The sequence below is a fragment of the Lynx canadensis genome, chromosome B2 (assembly GCF_007474595.2).
Source record: "Lynx canadensis isolate LIC74 chromosome B2, mLynCan4.pri.v2, whole genome shotgun sequence".
Taxonomy (NCBI): Eukaryota; Metazoa; Chordata; class Mammalia; order Carnivora; family Felidae; genus Lynx; species Lynx canadensis.
The window spans coordinates 37,615,495-37,632,954 of NC_044307.1; the positions used below are offsets into that span (position 1 = coordinate 37,615,495).

The following is a 17,460-nucleotide window of genomic DNA, read 5'->3' on the forward strand; positions in this document are numbered from 1 at the left end:
ACCTTTACTGGAGAGAATATGTTGATATTGTATTTAATATTTTTGTATCGTGCAGTATCCTTGGCAAATTTTATATTCTTATCAGCTTTATTAGCTTTGTGATGAAGCTTTATAAAATACTTTATTTGATAAAGTGAGAAAGATAGCCCCTTAGACCAAATCAGCACGCTTTCTCTCTCCCAGGAAAGCTTGTATAATCTGAAGGAGAGACTCAGTCTAGATTAGACAGAGAAGCTAGCACCATGTGGAAAACTGAAAGTGAGGTCAGAGTGGGAGTGATGTTGAACAGGATACAGCAGGAAAGTTGACTAGCTCTAAAAGGTGACATTTTAAGCAATTTTAGGTTAAAATCTTAACGTAATGGGCAAATTTCAGTTATTTGGAAAAAATGCTTTCAAGAGTAATGAAGATATATATTCATCCAATGTATATTCTACCCATAATATTTATTCAATATATACATTGCTTGTTTCTACCAGCTGCAAACGATGACTTCATATTTTAGTGTATTCCCTTCTAGCAGTTTTAACGTGCTTCTGACAGGCAGCGAGTGACGTTGAGGAGAATGAGCATTCTTGTTTTGTTTTTATTTTAATGAGACATCCTCCAGTTTTCACCATGAAATCTTCTGCCTTCTTAAACTGAGTACAAACCGTAATTTAAGCTTTTCTAGGTGACTCAGGATAGTCATTTTAAAGATTAGTTTTTAGAATCTACCACTAAGCAGTGATTTCTCAGAGGTTGCGGGTCTGTGTCTTTAAATCTCACAGCCTTACACTGTGGGTTTTTGGTTTGTTTTTTGCTTTTCCTGTCTCATGCCATCTTCTGCTGCTGCCAGAGTCAGAACTGTCTTGTTGCTGGGAACTTCCTGACATGGGGTATTTCCTCTACGTCGGGTTGCTCGCCTCACCCGGGGGGCCTTCATTTATCTTTACCTGCAGACCGCAGGGTTGGCCGCTGCTTTTGGCAGAAAGCATTTTGAAGTCTTGAGGAGGCGGGGATAAGGAAAGGGTTTTATTCCTGCCTTACCCACACTGAATGCCATGCCCAACAGTGTCCACATGCCGCTCACTCTGCTCCCAGTCCTCCGCCAGATGTGGGGTTCCCTTTGGTCCAAATGATCTCGGATCTGTGGCTTGACTCTGCAGATGAACCAAAGCTCCTAAAGGGACACCTGTTGCAGCAAGGAGGGCATGTTTGTTTTGACAATGTTACACCTTTCCTGGGGTGGAGATTGTAGGCAAGGTGATAGTCACAATTTTCTTATGCCCTCATCAGGAGAAAAAGAATAAACTTCCCCCTTCTCATTCTCTCTCTCTCTCTCTCTCTCTCTCCTTTAGATAGATATATATAGAAAGAAGTCAATTTAGGTAAAGTTATAGATGATAGATCAGGAAAGAAAGGAAAGAAAAAGAAAGAAAGAAAGAAAGAAAGAAAGAAAGAAAGAAAGAAAGAAAGAAAGAAAGAAAGATTAGATAGATCAGGAAAGGAGAGAGTCAGCATACCGTTTCTAGAAATTGCAAAGAGACCTTTGGGAAACCCTGCTAAAGAAAAATACACAACAACAAGTCTAGAAATTCTGTTTGCTTTTCTTGAGAAAGAAAAATGATCATAGGAGCTATTGGGTGGTCTCGGGCCCTCTATAGAAAAATTTGCTAAGCATCCTTCATGAAACATATACAGCTTCATATATGGTAGCCATTGTTTTAATTATTACTTATCTCTCAGCATTAAAATAATTAAATATCAATAGTTGGAACTTGGAGTGTTTATTTTTCCCCTTTTGGGAGTGGAGAAATGCATGTCTCTTTTTAGTTTAAAATGAGTAAAACCTCGTTTGCCTTCCTATGGACGACTGACCACCAAATTTTATTGCAGATGTGCTTTGAATATTTGGAAAATTTACTTATTATTTTTCCTCTGGATGCATAGGTGGGGCTTCTGGGAATTCAGATGTTGTGGACACATGATTCAGAAGAGGCTTTACATAATGCAAAAGATGACAGGAAAATCATGCAGGTGACCAATCAGAAATTTTTGGATATTCTGAATATTCTCATCAGTCAGACAACACATGACCTAAGCAAGTTTGACAGAGTGAAGTTTGAAACTCTGATAACCATCCATGTGCACCAGAGAGATATTTTTGATGACTTGGTAAAGTATCTTTGTTTTTTAAAGTGATTCGGTGTACTAATTAATAGTTCAGTGCTCCTAATAATGAACAATTAGTATTATATATATTCCCTAACTTGTGTGAACTTTCCATCTACTTGGTCCTTTTCCACAACTGTCTTTCTATATACTATGTCTACAAATATGTATATTTGTGGTTTAAACAACCTTATGTGTATACTCACATTTGGCATTGTGAAAGTCTGGAACCAACTGATGTGAGGTGAACTAACTACTCGTTCTGTTACACCAAATAACCAGGGGCATGATACAATTTAGGTAGGATTGGTCATGAATCATTTGCTCCATTAAGAAAGAAGTCTTGATCAAAGAGAATCAAGCTTCAGAAAAGTTTCATGGATATTTGTCTGATTAACAGTGTCCAACAGGGCATCATGGGCTTGCTTGATGTGGACAAGGTTCTGTAGGGTAAGAGCAGGTGGGGTGGTATTTGAATTCCCTTCAGAAACAGGACTCTAACCAGCAGCCTTGAGCAAGACAAAGTTCTCCGAAAGCAGTGGTTATCATTGTAGGGTAGGGGCCTACGTGCCACCATTTGATATACCGCCATTTGACTATCTTTGTCTTTAACTACTGTTGCTTTATTTGATTTGATTTGATTCATCTTAAAGGTATCTCTTTTCTTCACCAGAGACGTGTAATTCATGCAACTTGGGGTTCTTTTTTACAGAATATGATCACAGACTACTTGTTTCAAGCTTGTGTCAAAAGTTCTGATCAGATAGGTAATATTTATGGAAGGCTGAGAAGGACATGCAGTCCGTTTATTCCCCTGGAATCTAGACCCTCGCTTCTCAAAATTATATTATATACCAACCACTTGCATTAGCATCTCCTGTGAGCTGGTTAGAAAAGCAGAATCTCCAGTCCCCTCCCCCGCCCCACCCTCTACTTAATCAGAATCTGCATTTCAAAATTCCCAGGTGATTGATATGCATGTTAAAGTTGACCAAACACTGCTCTAGGGTTTGTCTCTGGATCTTCCAGTCAAGCTAATCATCAGAGAGCTGCATACTCAGACCATATTTCTTTGGCCTTCTACAGATTTGCTTTCACCAAATTGCAGTTACTGTCACACTTTGACTTTGTTTATTTGAAGTCCACCTCAAGAACTCCTATGGAATCCATTACTGTATCTGCTAAAGGCGTGCCATTTAGGGTGTTGTCTGTACATCCCTCGCGGACTCTTAAAGCTGAAATCCCATGGAAGAAATTTCTTTTAAATTTCTTTTAAATTCTTTAAAGTGCTGAGCAAAGTTTTACTTTACATGCAGAATGGAGTTTTAAAAAGAAAAAAACCCATACACAGTTAAAGCCACGGAACTGTTTTCTTTTTGTCTTAACTACTGTTGAACTCATGGTCCCTCTGCATCCCAAGTAAAATGAGATCTCATGGCCAGCATGTTTGCATTTTATTTTTCCCTGTGTGATGCTTAGAACAGCCTGGTATATGGTAAGAACTCAACAAATAGTAGCTGTTCTTTCTTCTTCATCTTCTGTTGCCTCCTCACCATCTTCATGGATTACTGAGACTAGCTAGTTAGTTGATGGCCTCTCCATGGCTGCAGGTCCTGTGTTGGGGAGCAGAGTCCCCAGGGATGGCACTGGATCATGTCACCTGACAGTTGCACTTTAAGGTGATGAATCCAAACTGTGATTTCTGCTGGAAGCCAGAATTCTTAGCTGCAGGGGGAAAGCAAGGTCATCACGAACAATGAAACAATGACAAAAAGCAAGACTGTTAAATAGGGTGGAGACTTGATTAGTTGGAGATCAGGTACACTGCAGGGTTGCCAAAGGTCAAGCCGAATGACCTGGAAGAGGGACCGAGTTTAAGAGCAGTGAAGGGGATCATTTGCCTCTTTCCCGTGTTGATTCTCCTGAGTGGGCAGGACCAAGTTTTCTCCAAGGTTGTCCATGGAGAATCATGAAGCACCTGAGAACGTGGTTGTGGCAGGATGTTATTCCTAAATGTGCTTCCCTGGTTTCTATCACTTGCATGTATGGCTGTGGGGAGCCCAGTACCTCGTGCCCATAGGGGTAGACTGATGATCCGGCAGGTTGGTTGGTTTGGCCACAGTGCTGGTGGAGGAAGGCACTGGTGCATATATGACTGTGTATCTTCCTGCTTAATCCCCTCAGTGGCTTCCCTTTGCCATGAGAACACTGCCCAACCCTGTTTCCATGTCCCATGAAGCCTCAACTCTTTCTCAAGACTCCTGGATGCCTCAGCTGCGCTGAACTTCTTTGAGTTCCTTGAACATGCAACCAGGTCTCCTGGGTCTTTGCCTAAAACATTGTGCCCTCTTTTTTAAAATTTGCTTTCATTTTATTTCCCTTGGTAATTCCTACTATTTTTCCAGGTTTTAGTTTGAATATTTCTTTCTCCAAGTATCCCTCTCAGTCTCCCCTAGACTATGTTAGGTCCTCTTGCTACATATTTCTGTGAACCCTGAATTTCTTTTCATATTTTATTCCAATTATTTGTTTATCTGTTTGTCTTTTGTCTTTTTTTGATCAGCTTCAGAAGACAAGAACCATTGTCTGTCTTTGTTCACCGAGGACCGTGTCGGGCCTAAGGAGGGACTCTATAGATATATGTTAAATAAATGAACCAGTTCGTGAATGAGTGAATAAAAACTGCCTATATGCTTGTGTTTTGTGCTATTGCAATTCAGTATGTAATCTCTTTGTATTTCATGTTTTTAAGGTAAAAATGCATATCAAATCAGTTACTGATTTTGAATGGCTGAAACAGAGTAGATTTTATTTTAAGGAAGACTTGGATCAAACTGTAGTGTCTATTACAGATGTGGATTTTATTTACCAAAATGAATTTCTGGGATGCACTGATCGTCTTGTTATCACTCCATTAACAGATAGGTAGGAACTGAGTTTTTGTTATTCCATTAAAAAAATTCTTTTTAATGTTTATTTATTTTGAGAGAGAGAGAGAGAAAGAGAGAGAGAGAGAACATGAAGAGGGGAGGGGCAGAGAGAGAGAGGGAGAGACAGAATCCCAAGCAGGCTCCACGCTGTCAGTTCAGAGCCCAATGTGGGGTTCGAACTCATGAACTGTGAGATCATGACCAAGAGTCTGATGCTTAACTGACTGAGCCACCCAGGCGCCCTTGTTATTCCATTTTGTAATTAAATGATGTACTTAAAATTGTTTTAAAATTGCATCTGAGAGGTGCCTGGGTGGCTTAATCTGTTGAGCATCTGACTCTTGATTTGGGCTCAGCTCATGGTCTTATATTGAGCCCCACATTGGACTCCGCACTGAGTGTGGAGCCTGCCTAAGATTTTCTCTCTCTCTCTCTCTCTCTCTCTCTCTCTCTCTTCCTTTTCCCCTCTCTCTGACTTGTGTGCTGTCTCTAAAACAAAACAAAACAAAACAAAAAGTTGCATTTGAAATATTAACAAAAGCATATTGCTGTCAGGTTAGGTCCATGCTAGCTCATCAAAGTCAGTCTACCAATGAAATAACCATAGCTGTTACTTAAACGTACATGTACATTAAGTTTTTGTGAAGTAAAAAAGATACAAGAATGAAAGCAAGTTAGAATGCTGACTAAGAGAGTAATGTAGTAATGAATGACAGCAAGCTGGAAGAACCTCTCTGGCACCGTAAAAGAAGTCATTAGAATTGTAAAGAAGGAAGGGACCTTGGAGATGATGTAATTTGGCCTCCTGGTTTTCCAAGTGTGGAGATTGATGCCTAAAGTGAAGGTCCTTGGCCAGGTACAAATAATCAGCCAATGGCCGATCTCCTCACAGTTCTTTCTTTCCAATGTGTGACACCAGACAAAACTGGGCCTTATTCATCTCTGCATATCCTCCAACACCCAGTTCAATACACTGTGCATAGAACATGCTCAATAAGGGGTCGCCTGGGGGGCTCAGTTGGTTAAGCATCCGACTTCGGCTCAGGTCATGATCTCACAGCTCCTGAGTTCAAGCCCGCCGTCAGGCTCTGTGCTGACAGCTAGGAGCCTGGAACTTGCTTCGGATTCTGTGTCTCCCTGTCTCTGGCCCTCCTCTGCTTGTGGGCCCACACACACACACACTCTCTCTCTCAAGAATAAATAAACATTAGGGGCGCCTGGGTGGCGCAGTCGGTTAAGCGTCCGACTTCAGCCAGGTCACGATCTCGCGGTCCGTGAGTTCGAGCCCCGCGTCGGGCTCTGGGCTGATGGCTCGGAGCCTGGAGCCTGGTTTCCGATTCTGTGTCTCCCTCTCTCTCTCTGCCCCTCCCCCATTCATGCTCTGTCTCTCTCTGTCCCAAAAATAAATAAACGTTGAAAAAAAAAAAATTTAAAAAAAAAAAAAAAAAAAGAATAAATAAACATTAAAAAATTAAAAAAAAAAGAAGATGCCCAATCGGTATATGTAGAATTGACTTGGGTCATAGAACAGTTAGTTCTGCGGTTACTTTAAATAGGGCTGCATGATTATGACACAGATTACATCTTTACTGTCCTCTTGATTTATCCAACCCCCTTCTATATGCCCAGTGCCCTTGTAGCATAAACTTGTCAATGTGTTTCCTCTTCCACCAAGCTCCATTCAGTTTTACTTAGATCTGGAACAAATATAACTGAAGCTGCATCATAGATACAAGTAGATTCATTATATCATTCTTTACACTTACCTAAACGAGTGAAACATTTCGTAGTAAGATGATTTATTTGCCACGGTGTGCTGGAGTTGGCTTGTACCAGCTTGTGAGAGTCAACTGTGTGCATCTCTTCCCAAGTTTGTGGGATCACATTGGTAGCTTGTCATTGGCCCTGGTGGAAGTATTTGTACCACAGAAATCAGCAAACATGAGAATCAGATTGATTTATTTTTTTCCTGGAGTTGTTCAATATCCGCCAGTATAGCACTGCTTGTTTGGTCCTCTGCCTCACGATTTATCCTGACCACAGTAGAAGGAAGGCCTAAAAGTTTTTTTTTTTTTTTTAAGTTTATTTATTTATTTTGAGAGACAGAGAGAGAGAGAGAGAGAGAGAGAGAGCACACGAGTGTGGAAGGGGCAGAGAAAGGGAGAGAGAGAGAATCCCAAGCAGGCTTTGCATCGTCAGTACAGAGCCTGATGCAAGGCTCAAACTCAGGCACCGTGAGATCATGACCTGAGCTGAAGTTGGAAGCTTAATGAACTGGGCCATCCAGGTACCCCAGGCCTGAAGATTTTAAGTCAGGGTTGAGGAGTTTAAAAAGTTTGTCTCAGGGGTGCCTGGGTAGCTCAGTCAGTTGAGTGGCCGACTCTTGATTTTGGTTCAGGTCATGATCTCACAGTTCATGGGATCACGAGCCCCACATTGGGCTGGGCTCTGCACTGACAACATGGAACCCACTTGGGATTCTCTCTCTCCCTCCCTTTCTCCCTTTCTGCCCCTCCCCCACTCATGCATGCACACACGCTCTTTCTGTGTCTCTCAAAATAAATAAAATAAAGTAATAAAAAAGGAAAGTTTGTCTCAAGAAATGTTTTTAAAAATTTTTTTAACATTTATTTATTTTTGAGAGACAGAGAGCACAAGTGGGGGGAGGGGCAGAGAGAGAAGGAGACACAGAATCCCAAGCAGGCTCCAGGCTCTGAACTGTTAGCACAGAACCCCACGAACCGTGAGATCATGTCATGAGCTGAAGTCAGATGCTTAACTGACTGAGCTACCCAGGCACCCCTGTCCTAAAAAATGTTTGTAATCACTGCACTACTTTTAATGGATATCAAGTATTCCAGCCTTGTTTGGTTGACTCTTTTAAGTGGGGGGCTCAAATTCTAAAATAAATAGGCCCATTCCAGTCACATTCGACTTTGACTTGTGCCTACTGTAACAATGTGTTATCCCGTACTCATGGTGCTTTATCTGATTCACGTCTGCAGGTGCTATATCACTTTAGCCCAGGCTTTGGGAATGAACATGGGAGGAGCTCCGGCAGGACCCGCGGGCACTGGCAAAACAGAAACCACGAAAGACATGGGAAGGTGTTTGGGAAAATATGTGGTTGTGTTTAACTGCTCAGATCAAATGGATTTCAGAGGGCTCGGAAGGATTTTTAAAGGTAAGTGTCAAACACAGTTAAATTACTTTTGGTGAATGTATTTTGATTGCACTTTAACATTATTTTCTGATAAAACCTAAAGTGATATTATCCCATGTAACCGAAATTAGTATAGGTTGATGCATGTCATACTGCCATTCTTTTTTCTGGGTCAAGAATGGCTGGATATCGTCAGTTTCATACGGTTCAATACTGTTGCTGGCACTCTAGTCCATGAGTTGAATGTGTATTAGATTGTGAAAATGAAATCAATTTGTTATTGCCTGAAACAATGGTGGAGGGGATAAGATCAAGATAGCAAACCCATGACACATGCGGTTCCCCCTTCCTGCATTAGATCCTGCTGAAATGAAAGATCTCATTTAGAGCATAACTCAGAGCCGAGATTGATAAATAGACCAGTGGAATATAATAGAGAATGCAGAAATGGGCCAAGGACACTTGACGTATGGCAAAGGTGGTATTGTAAATCAGTGATGAAGGGATAGACTTTACAATGAATCATCCTGGGGCAAGAGATGATTAGTATTTAACAAAGGAAATCGGATCCCTACATATATAAAAACTGGATGCCTACACCATATATAAAAATCAGTTCTGGGAATTAAGCACCTGAATGTGGTCAGCAAAACCATATGGTTTTTAGAAGGTAATAAATGAAAATATCTTTGTTCTCAGAGAAAGGGATTTTTAATACAAAAATCACAAGCCATAAAGGAAAGATTGATACATTGCTTACTCTAAATTAAAAACTTCTGGGGACACCTGGGTGGCTTAGTCCATTGAGCATCCAACTTTGGCTCAGGGCATGATCTCACGGTTTGTGAGTTCAAGCCCTACATTGGGCTCTGTGCTGACAGAGCAGAGCCTGCTTTGGGTCCTCTGTCCCCCTCTCTCTCTTCCTCTCCCACACTCATGCTCTCCCAAAAATAAATAAAACATGCTATTTCTAGGTCATAGGGTCGTTCTATTTTTAATTTTTTGAGGAGCCTCCAGAAATAAACAAACATAAATAAAACATTAAAAAATAGTGGATTAGATCTATGTGTATTTGCTTAGATAAATCTCAGAAAAATAATACTGACCAAATGAATCAAGTTTCAGGAAGATATATACAGTATTTTATAGACCTATACATGTAGATAGATACATATAAATCTTGAATACACAAAATATATAGTGTCCATGAATATATGCAAGTGAGCAGTAGTTTATTTTTTAAAGGTTTTTAAAAATGTTTATTTATTTTTGAGAGAGAGAGAGAGAGAGAGAGAGAGTGTGAGTGTGGGAGGGGCAGAGAGAAAAGGAGACACAGAATCCGAAGCGGGGTCCAGGCTCTGAGCTGTCAGCGCAGAGCCTGACGCCAGGCTCGAACCCACGAACCGTGAGATCATGACCTGAGCCTAAGTCGGACGCTTAACCAATTGAACCACCTAGGCGCCCACGAGCAGTAGTTTAAAGTACACCTGGAACCACTGGCATCAAATTCAGGACAGAGGTTCCCTCTGGAGAAGGAGGGAGTGTGAATCCAAAGAACCATACATGGATGTGAACTGTGGTTCTAATATTTTATTCTTTAGAATGAAATCTGAAGCAAATTGTTAAGATTTGATAGGTAGGTGCTTGGGTATACATTATATTATTCTTTATAGTTGCCTGTTAAACATTTTTGAGCCCTGAAAATCATGTCCTGATCAAAGAGAAGTGGTCTTCTGTGGATCACTCCCAGCTTGAAGGTTGGGGATGGTTGAGAGCAGCCAACAGAGCACAAGGTAAATCCTAGAGTGCCACAAAATGATAGGAGATGACAGAGAAAAAAGAAAAGGAAGTGGCTGGCTCCAGTGTTTCCTTTGCATAAACGATGTTGCACAGCTCTCTGAAGCGGGAGTCCTGTCACAGATAAACCTCGGATGGGGGCTCGTGTCAGAGAGGCAAACCGCCCACCCAGGACAGGCTGCGAGCCCCAGACCCCGAGGGGAAGCTCTCATGCCTCTCCAGTTCCTTCCTCCAAATCACCCGCAGAGGTCCTACAAACAGAGATTGGCATCTGAGATAAGGAAACATAGAGATACAAAGATACAGAGGTAACAATACAAAGGTAACAAAGTCTCATAAAATATCTGAAGAAATGAGGGAGGCGCCCCAAACGGCCGAGAGACCGCTAAAGTGATTAATAGAGGAAACAGAAGAAAAGAGTAAATAAAATCATTAGCTTCAGAGGGATTCAATAATTTATAACATACAACTGATGGAAGAAAGACAGGCTGCTATGAACAAAGTAACAGTTGGAATAACATGAAATTGAAAACGTGAATAAATTAAAAACCTCTTTTTGAGTTAAACTGTCTAGCCAAGAGAATAAATACATTGAATACAAGAGAAAGAAATGGGAGGTTTGACAGAAAAGCCTAAGGGTAATAGGGATACATATAAAAGTTCCAACATCTGTATAATGGAAATGCCCAAAAGAGAGAGAAGAAAAACTGGGGCGGGGGGACAGTAATAAAAGAAAGAAGAACATTTTATGCAGCTGAAGATAATGAAGGTTTTCATCCTTAAGAGATTAGATAGGAGTAATGTTCATAACATGGAAGTCTTTCTTTGTATTGAGTTTTGAACGGAATAAATAAAAATCCCTTTGACCGTTTTCTATCTCACCCTGCATCCCCTTGTATCTGTCATTGCAACAAGAAAGAAACAGAATAATCTGATGCAGACAGGGCATGCCTTATTTTGTCTGTTTCCCCAAACGTGGCTCCTTCAGCCTCCTTCCCCACTGAATCCGGTTTTATCATCTTCCAGCATTCCTGGGTGTGATGACGTGTCTATTCTTTCATTTTGGCAGTGCCCTATTTTCATGATGATGTACAAATAATTAAACCCCTTTATATCACTGGAATTAAATATGTCTTTATAAACAGCCAGATATGAAACTTTATATAAATTGTATTTCTATATAGAATTGTTTGAGAGCACTTTAGAGAAATGATTGCTACCAAGAAGGTGTATTACAAAAGAAACCTTTTGAAATTAATCCTTTTTCATACCAGGTCTTGCACAATCAGGTTCTTGGGGCTGTTTTGATGAGTTTAACAGAATAGAATTGCCTGTATTATCAGTGGCAGCCCAACAGATTTATATTGTTCTGACAGCAAGAAAAGAGAGAAGAAAACAGTTCATTTTCTCTGATGGTGATTGTGTTGATTTGAATCCAGAATTTGGAATTTTCCTAACAATGGTAAGAATGTGGTCTTTAAATGCAATTCTATTGGTTTAATTGCTATAGATTTAAATGAAATAAAGCATATATTAATTAGTAAATCAATGACTATTCAGAGGTCATGAGCTATTCCCTCTTGTCATATGATTTTTTGAGTAGTAAAAATAACCTTGAGAGAAGATGAAATAGCAAAATGTTAATGGTAATACTAGCTACTGTTTAGTGAGCACTTATTATGTGTAAGGTGCTGGGGTAAATGTTTTGTGTTATATCAGACAGGCTAGCCACAGTAACAATCCCCAAATCTCAGTGGCTCAAAACCTCAAAGATTTATTTCTCTCTCATGTCGCATGTCTATTGTAGGTTGATGAACACACCTAACTTCAAAAGAACAGGCAAATGTAGTCCTGTACCTCATTTGTATGGTGGATGTTGTAACTGAGTTATCTCAGGCTCAGAGAGATTTAAAAACCTGTTCAAGTCACGTAGCCAGTTAGAGAAAGAGGTTATTGTCTGTCTAATGTCAAAATCTAACTACTTAACCTTTGTACTTGGGTTTTTCTCTGACACATAATAAAGGATGATGGAAATGATTTAAAATAGCCAAAGTAATTCACCAAAAACCTGTAACAATTGTAACAAATTCAGTTACCGTGTGATTGAGGGCAATGTGTTGTGATACATTTAGTAAAGAAAACCAAAAGCATGAATAAGTAGAAAAGTCTGTGAATTGTAAAAGTGATGTTAATGTTGAACCAGTTTTATTTAATGTTTTTGTATGTTTTCTGTATAGTTAAATCTTTATGTTGCAAGATAACACAACGTAATCTGAATTTTAAATGTCTCAGTGGACAAAGATTATAGAAAGTAAAATTAGGAAATTTTCTGATAAGCTTTATTATAAGCAAACATAAGCAAAACACTCAGGGGTAAATAATAATAATCCAGAAGTGATTAGTTATTATAACTCAGGAAATGGGATGAAAAGTTTTATTGTGTGATACTGTGGTGGAGAATAATTTAAAAGAAGAGTAACATTTCCCTTGGATTAAGAATAATATTGGAAATATCAATTAGGTATTACATTAGACTGTAAATAACTGAGCCATGAAAAATAGTAGCTTAACACATAAAGATTTATTCTCTTAAGATCCTTCTACGTTTCTACACCATCATGATTTTTATCTTCAAGTCACCTTTATAACCCAAGATGCTACAGAAGCACCTCTGTTTTGCTGTAGCCAATTGATTGAATCAACTCCCTTCAAACAAGCATCGTATTATGTGCCCCTTTGCATCTTCCAGTGTCAAATTTAATCACACCAACTGCAAGGCAGGCTAGGAAATGTAGTGTTTTATCTGGGTGGTGATGCACCCAGTTTGCAACCAGGGTTCTGTGACTGAGAAAAGAGAAAAGAAGAAATATTGAGAGGCAGCTAGTAACTTCTGTATTCCCAGGACTGAGGAAGGTATCTGGCCAATGGACAGTGCCCACGAAATGCTTAGGGACTGAAGGCTTCTTAATGTACTTTCCTAAAATAACTAACCCCTCTTTGCCTGACTAGTCTTTGAATCCCTAACCTCTCCCCTGGAACTGTTGGGTCTGATGCACTCAACCTGTTGCTATTCGTGAGGCCCTAGCTTCCTTTCCGCTTCTACTTTCGTCCTTTTCGATATTTTCCCCACCATTCCCATCTTTATTTCCCCTCACTCCAATGGAGTTTTTTTTTTTTTTTTCTTTTTTTTAAATCAGCCAGAGAACTCTATAATTCTGACCATGGAGAATAATGGAAAAGATAAAATAAGAATTACCTAAGTAAACTGATCCATATGAAATCCTGAATTTTCTTCCTTTTTCAATAACCTATGTTAGACCATAATTATCCTAGTGTTTATGTATCTTTCTTTTCTATTTTCTTAACCAATAGATACACAGAAGCTTAATTTTTGCTACATGAAGTGTGTGTGTGTGTGTGTGTGTGTGTGTGTGTGTATGGCTTTGTTAGTATAATGGAAATGGAAATTATGCATGAGGGGGTAATGTGACCTTAACAAATATGGATAGTCCAATACGTATTTTTGAGACAGGAGGGACGTTTTATGAATCTAATGTTTTTCAATACCACCTTAGAATATGAACTAGGAATTTGAATGTGTTTGTATTCATGAAATGAACATTACATCAATAATTTAAAATAATTTTAACTTTTAGAACCCTGGGTATGCTGGGCGCCAGGAACTACCAGAAAACTTAAAAATTCAGTTTAGAACTGTTGCTATGATGGTTCCAGATAGACAGGTAGGCACTGGGATTTGGAAGCATAATATGATTTATGTTCTTGTTTTTCTCTAAGTTGTTGAAAAATCTCATGACCTTAATTTTCAGATCATTATGCGAGTTAAACTTGCAAGCTGTGGTTTTCTTGAAAACATCGTCTTGGCTCAAAAGTTTTATGTTCTTTACAAACTCTGCGAAGAGCAACTTACCAAACAGGTAACTTTGTAAATCAATCTTTTCCCTACCTGTTGAACGTGATTTTTTTTACTTGGCAGTTTTACCCTGATAGATGTTAATCAGTGAGTTAAAAAAAAAAAATCTCAACTCTTTTCTAAGATATATTTATAATTATGTCTGTATGTGTTTTTAAAATTTTTTAGTTTGAAATGATTATGGAGTCTCAGTGAAGTTGCAAAGAAAGGTAGAGGAGGTCTTGTGAACCCTGCTTCCGCATGGTTGACATTTTGTAACAACTACAATTATAAATGACAAAACCGGAAAACAGATGTGGGTACAATCCACAGAGTTTAAGAGTTTGCCAGTTATGTATGCACATATGTAGTGTAGTGTAGTGTGTGTGTGTGTGTGTGTGTGTGTGTGTAGTACTATGCAATTATGTCACGTGCAGATTCATGTAACCTCCACCTCGATCAGCAAACAGGACTGTTCTGTCTCTGCTACCCCTTCATAGCCACACCCACCACCCTTCCGAATCCCTAACCGCTCGCAGCCCCTATTTTCCCTCCATCTCTATAACTTTGTTATTCCAAGAATGTTATAGACATGGAATCACAGAGTGTGTAACCAACAGGGCAAATTTAAATCTGTTTACTGTGAGGCATCTGGGTGGCTCAGCCAGTTAAGTGTCTGGCTTCTGCTCAGGTCAGGATCTCATGGTTTGAGAGTTTGAGCCCCGTGTCAGTCTCTGCACTGACAGTGCGGAGCCTGCTTGGGATTCTCTCTCTCTCTCTCTCTCTCTCTCTCTCTCTCTCTGCTCCTACCCAACTTGTGCGCACGCCCTCTGTCTCTCAAAAATAAATACATAAACTTAAAACTAATCTGCAGTCAAAGGAAAGGTGAAAGACTTGAGCTCATAGAACTTTGAAGCTGAGCCCCTGCACACAGCAGCGTTTACAGATCAGCATATCCACCTATGTGTATACAGTGGGTCTGCATTTAGGATTGGTCAATTAAACAATCTTTTCTCCCCCCGTCTTAGGTTCATTACGACTTTGGGTTGAGAAATATCCTATCTGTCTTGAGGACACTCGGATCTCAAAAAAGAGCCAGACCAGAAGACAGTGAACTAAGCACTGTCATGAGAGGACTGAGAGATATGAACCTTTCCAAACTGGTATCCTTCCCTTCCCTGAACTCACTTCTCCTTCAGTATCCTTCCCTTCCCTGAACTCGCTTCTCCTTCAAGATTCTCACCTGTTCTTTCCCCCACTTAGCCGAAATGCGGGGGTTTGGCTCAGCTGGAGCTGAGCATTAGTAACGACAGGGACAGTGGGTATGTGAAGCTAGCCCTGTGCTTCCAGAAGACAAAAAGTCTGTGACCTTGTATACCCAACATGGGCCCTTACCACTTGTGAACCATAAAACCATTGGTGGGTTCTGGCCCCCAAATTTCAGTCCAGACTTCTTTTTTGTTTTTTTTATAATTGTGTCTTTAAAAAAATATTTTTATTTATTTTTGAGAGAGAGAGAGAATATGAGCAGGAGAGAGGTGGGGGGGGGGCGGCGGGGATAGAGGATGTGAAGCTGGCTCTGTGCTGACAGCAGAGAGCCTGGTGCTGGGCTCAAACTCACGAACTGTGAGATCATGGCCTGAGCTGAAGTTGGACGCTCAACCAACTGAGCCACCCAGGAGCCCCTTAGTCCAGTCTTCTACTATTACTTAGAATGTAACACAAATTCTAAACATGAAAGTCCAGGTTTCTTGGATTCACAGAGAACTATGAGAACTTTTGCTTTCTCAGAACACGTCTGAACTTACTTCAGCTATGTCTCTCCCCCGCCATCGACACCATTTCTGTTTTCCAAAAGTGCACTGAAAGTTTGCCATGAAGATGATAATAATTATCTTGCTGCTTTCACGCTTGTCACAGTTATAGCCAGGTTCTTTGAAGTAGCTGACGGACAGGCGTGTGTGGGATTTATTCAAGGGCTTTTATGTGTTACATATTGTGTCAATGCCCTGGGAATGCAATGTTGAGGAAGAAGTGGTTCTTAGGAAGCTCAGTTCTAGTTATAGAAACTAACAACTAACACCTGTGTAGTTCTTTAGTATTACAAAGCTTTTTCAGGGGTATTGTGTTGTTTGAGTCTCACAGCAACACTGTGGGATATGAATGGTTCGTGTGCTTATTGCCATCTTACTTATGAGGCAACCAAGTTCGAAGGACTCAGCCACAATTATGGTCAGTTGAGAAGCTGGAACAAAAATCCACAAAACTTTCTGATGTCAAATCCTCTGTCCCTTCTAGTACACCTTAGCGCCTCCCTTGGTAATAGTGTGTTCTTGAAACAGCTGCAAGAGAATTCCAGAAGGTGTCGGAAGAGTCCCAGAGGATAAGGAGAAATCAGAAGGGGGCAGCAGCTGGGAATGGGGTGATGGAGACGTTAAAGACGTAGCAAATGAGGATTAGGGTCAGTTGACTGAAACCTACGGCTTATTAAGGATGGCCGAACACTGCTCTGACGGAGTGTTCCAGCCAATGTTGGATGAGCCGGGCAGTTTAAATGAAATTTTAATTTTATAATTAAATATAATTTTAATAGTTCTATTTTCATGGGGTTGGGACTACTAATTGCATATTTTTAAGGTTAATGCATACACCTGTTTGTGACAAGCAGCACATTCATGATAAAGTAGTGAGATCAAACCTTGAAGCCGCAGATTGTAGAGGATGTTGAATGCCAAAGAGCTTTGGGTACGATGCTGTAGGTAACGTGGATTCAGTGGTGGTGTTCAGGACTTGGGTCTACAGGACCCAAGTCTGGTTAGGAGAGTAATACATGATTTTCTGGGCATGCAGTGATAGTAGGTGCCATGAGCTTCGTAACTGGTCAGTAATTATTAATTGACTGAAGAAGTAAATTTATTCTGCCCTCTTAGGTTGATGAAGACGAACCCCTGTTCCTCAGCTTAATCAATGACCTGTTTCCAGGACTGCAGCTGGATAGTAGTACGTACGAGGAACTGCAAGCTGCAGTGGCCAACCAGGTTCAGATAGAAGGTTTGATTAACCACCCGCCCTGGAATCTCAAACTTGTGCAGGTAAAGAAATTTTAATCTGTTATGCTAAGTGTGTGTTGTTAAAGATCGCCATTTGAAGAGAAGAGCTCAGGGTATTAGTCTTAATGTAAATGCTGACACTAAATTAATTTTTTAATGGTTATTTTTGAGAGAGAGAGAGAGACAGAGTGTGAGTGGGGGAGGGGGAGAGAGAGAGAGAGAGACAGACAGACAGACAGACAGAACCCGAAGCAGGCTCGAGACTCCGAGCTGTCAGCACAGAGCCTAACGCAGGGCTCAGACTCACAAACTGTGAGATCATGACCTGAGCCGAAGTTGGACGCTTAAACCACTGAGCCACCCGGGCGCCCCTGAAACTAAATTAAAACACATCATTGCAAGAAGAGTCCTCAGGAGGATGTGTTGGCCCCAGAGAGATAGTATGGCATTACC

At 40.4% G+C, this 17,460-nt stretch overlaps 1 protein-coding gene across 1 annotated transcript in view; it reads left to right on the forward strand.

Moving 5' to 3' along the window:
- The window catches only part of DNAH8 (dynein axonemal heavy chain 8), a 310,125-nt gene that overhangs the window by 123,193 nt on the left and 169,472 nt on the right, over positions 1-17,460 (forward strand). The window contains 8 exon segments of the mRNA XM_030314553.1: positions 1,933-2,157; positions 4,907-5,079; positions 8,090-8,268; positions 11,319-11,506; positions 13,701-13,787; positions 13,875-13,982; positions 14,986-15,120; positions 16,888-17,049. Coding sequence (XP_030170413.1) covers positions 1,933-2,157; positions 4,907-5,079; positions 8,090-8,268; positions 11,319-11,506; positions 13,701-13,787; positions 13,875-13,982; positions 14,986-15,120; positions 16,888-17,049 — 1,257 coding nt within the window.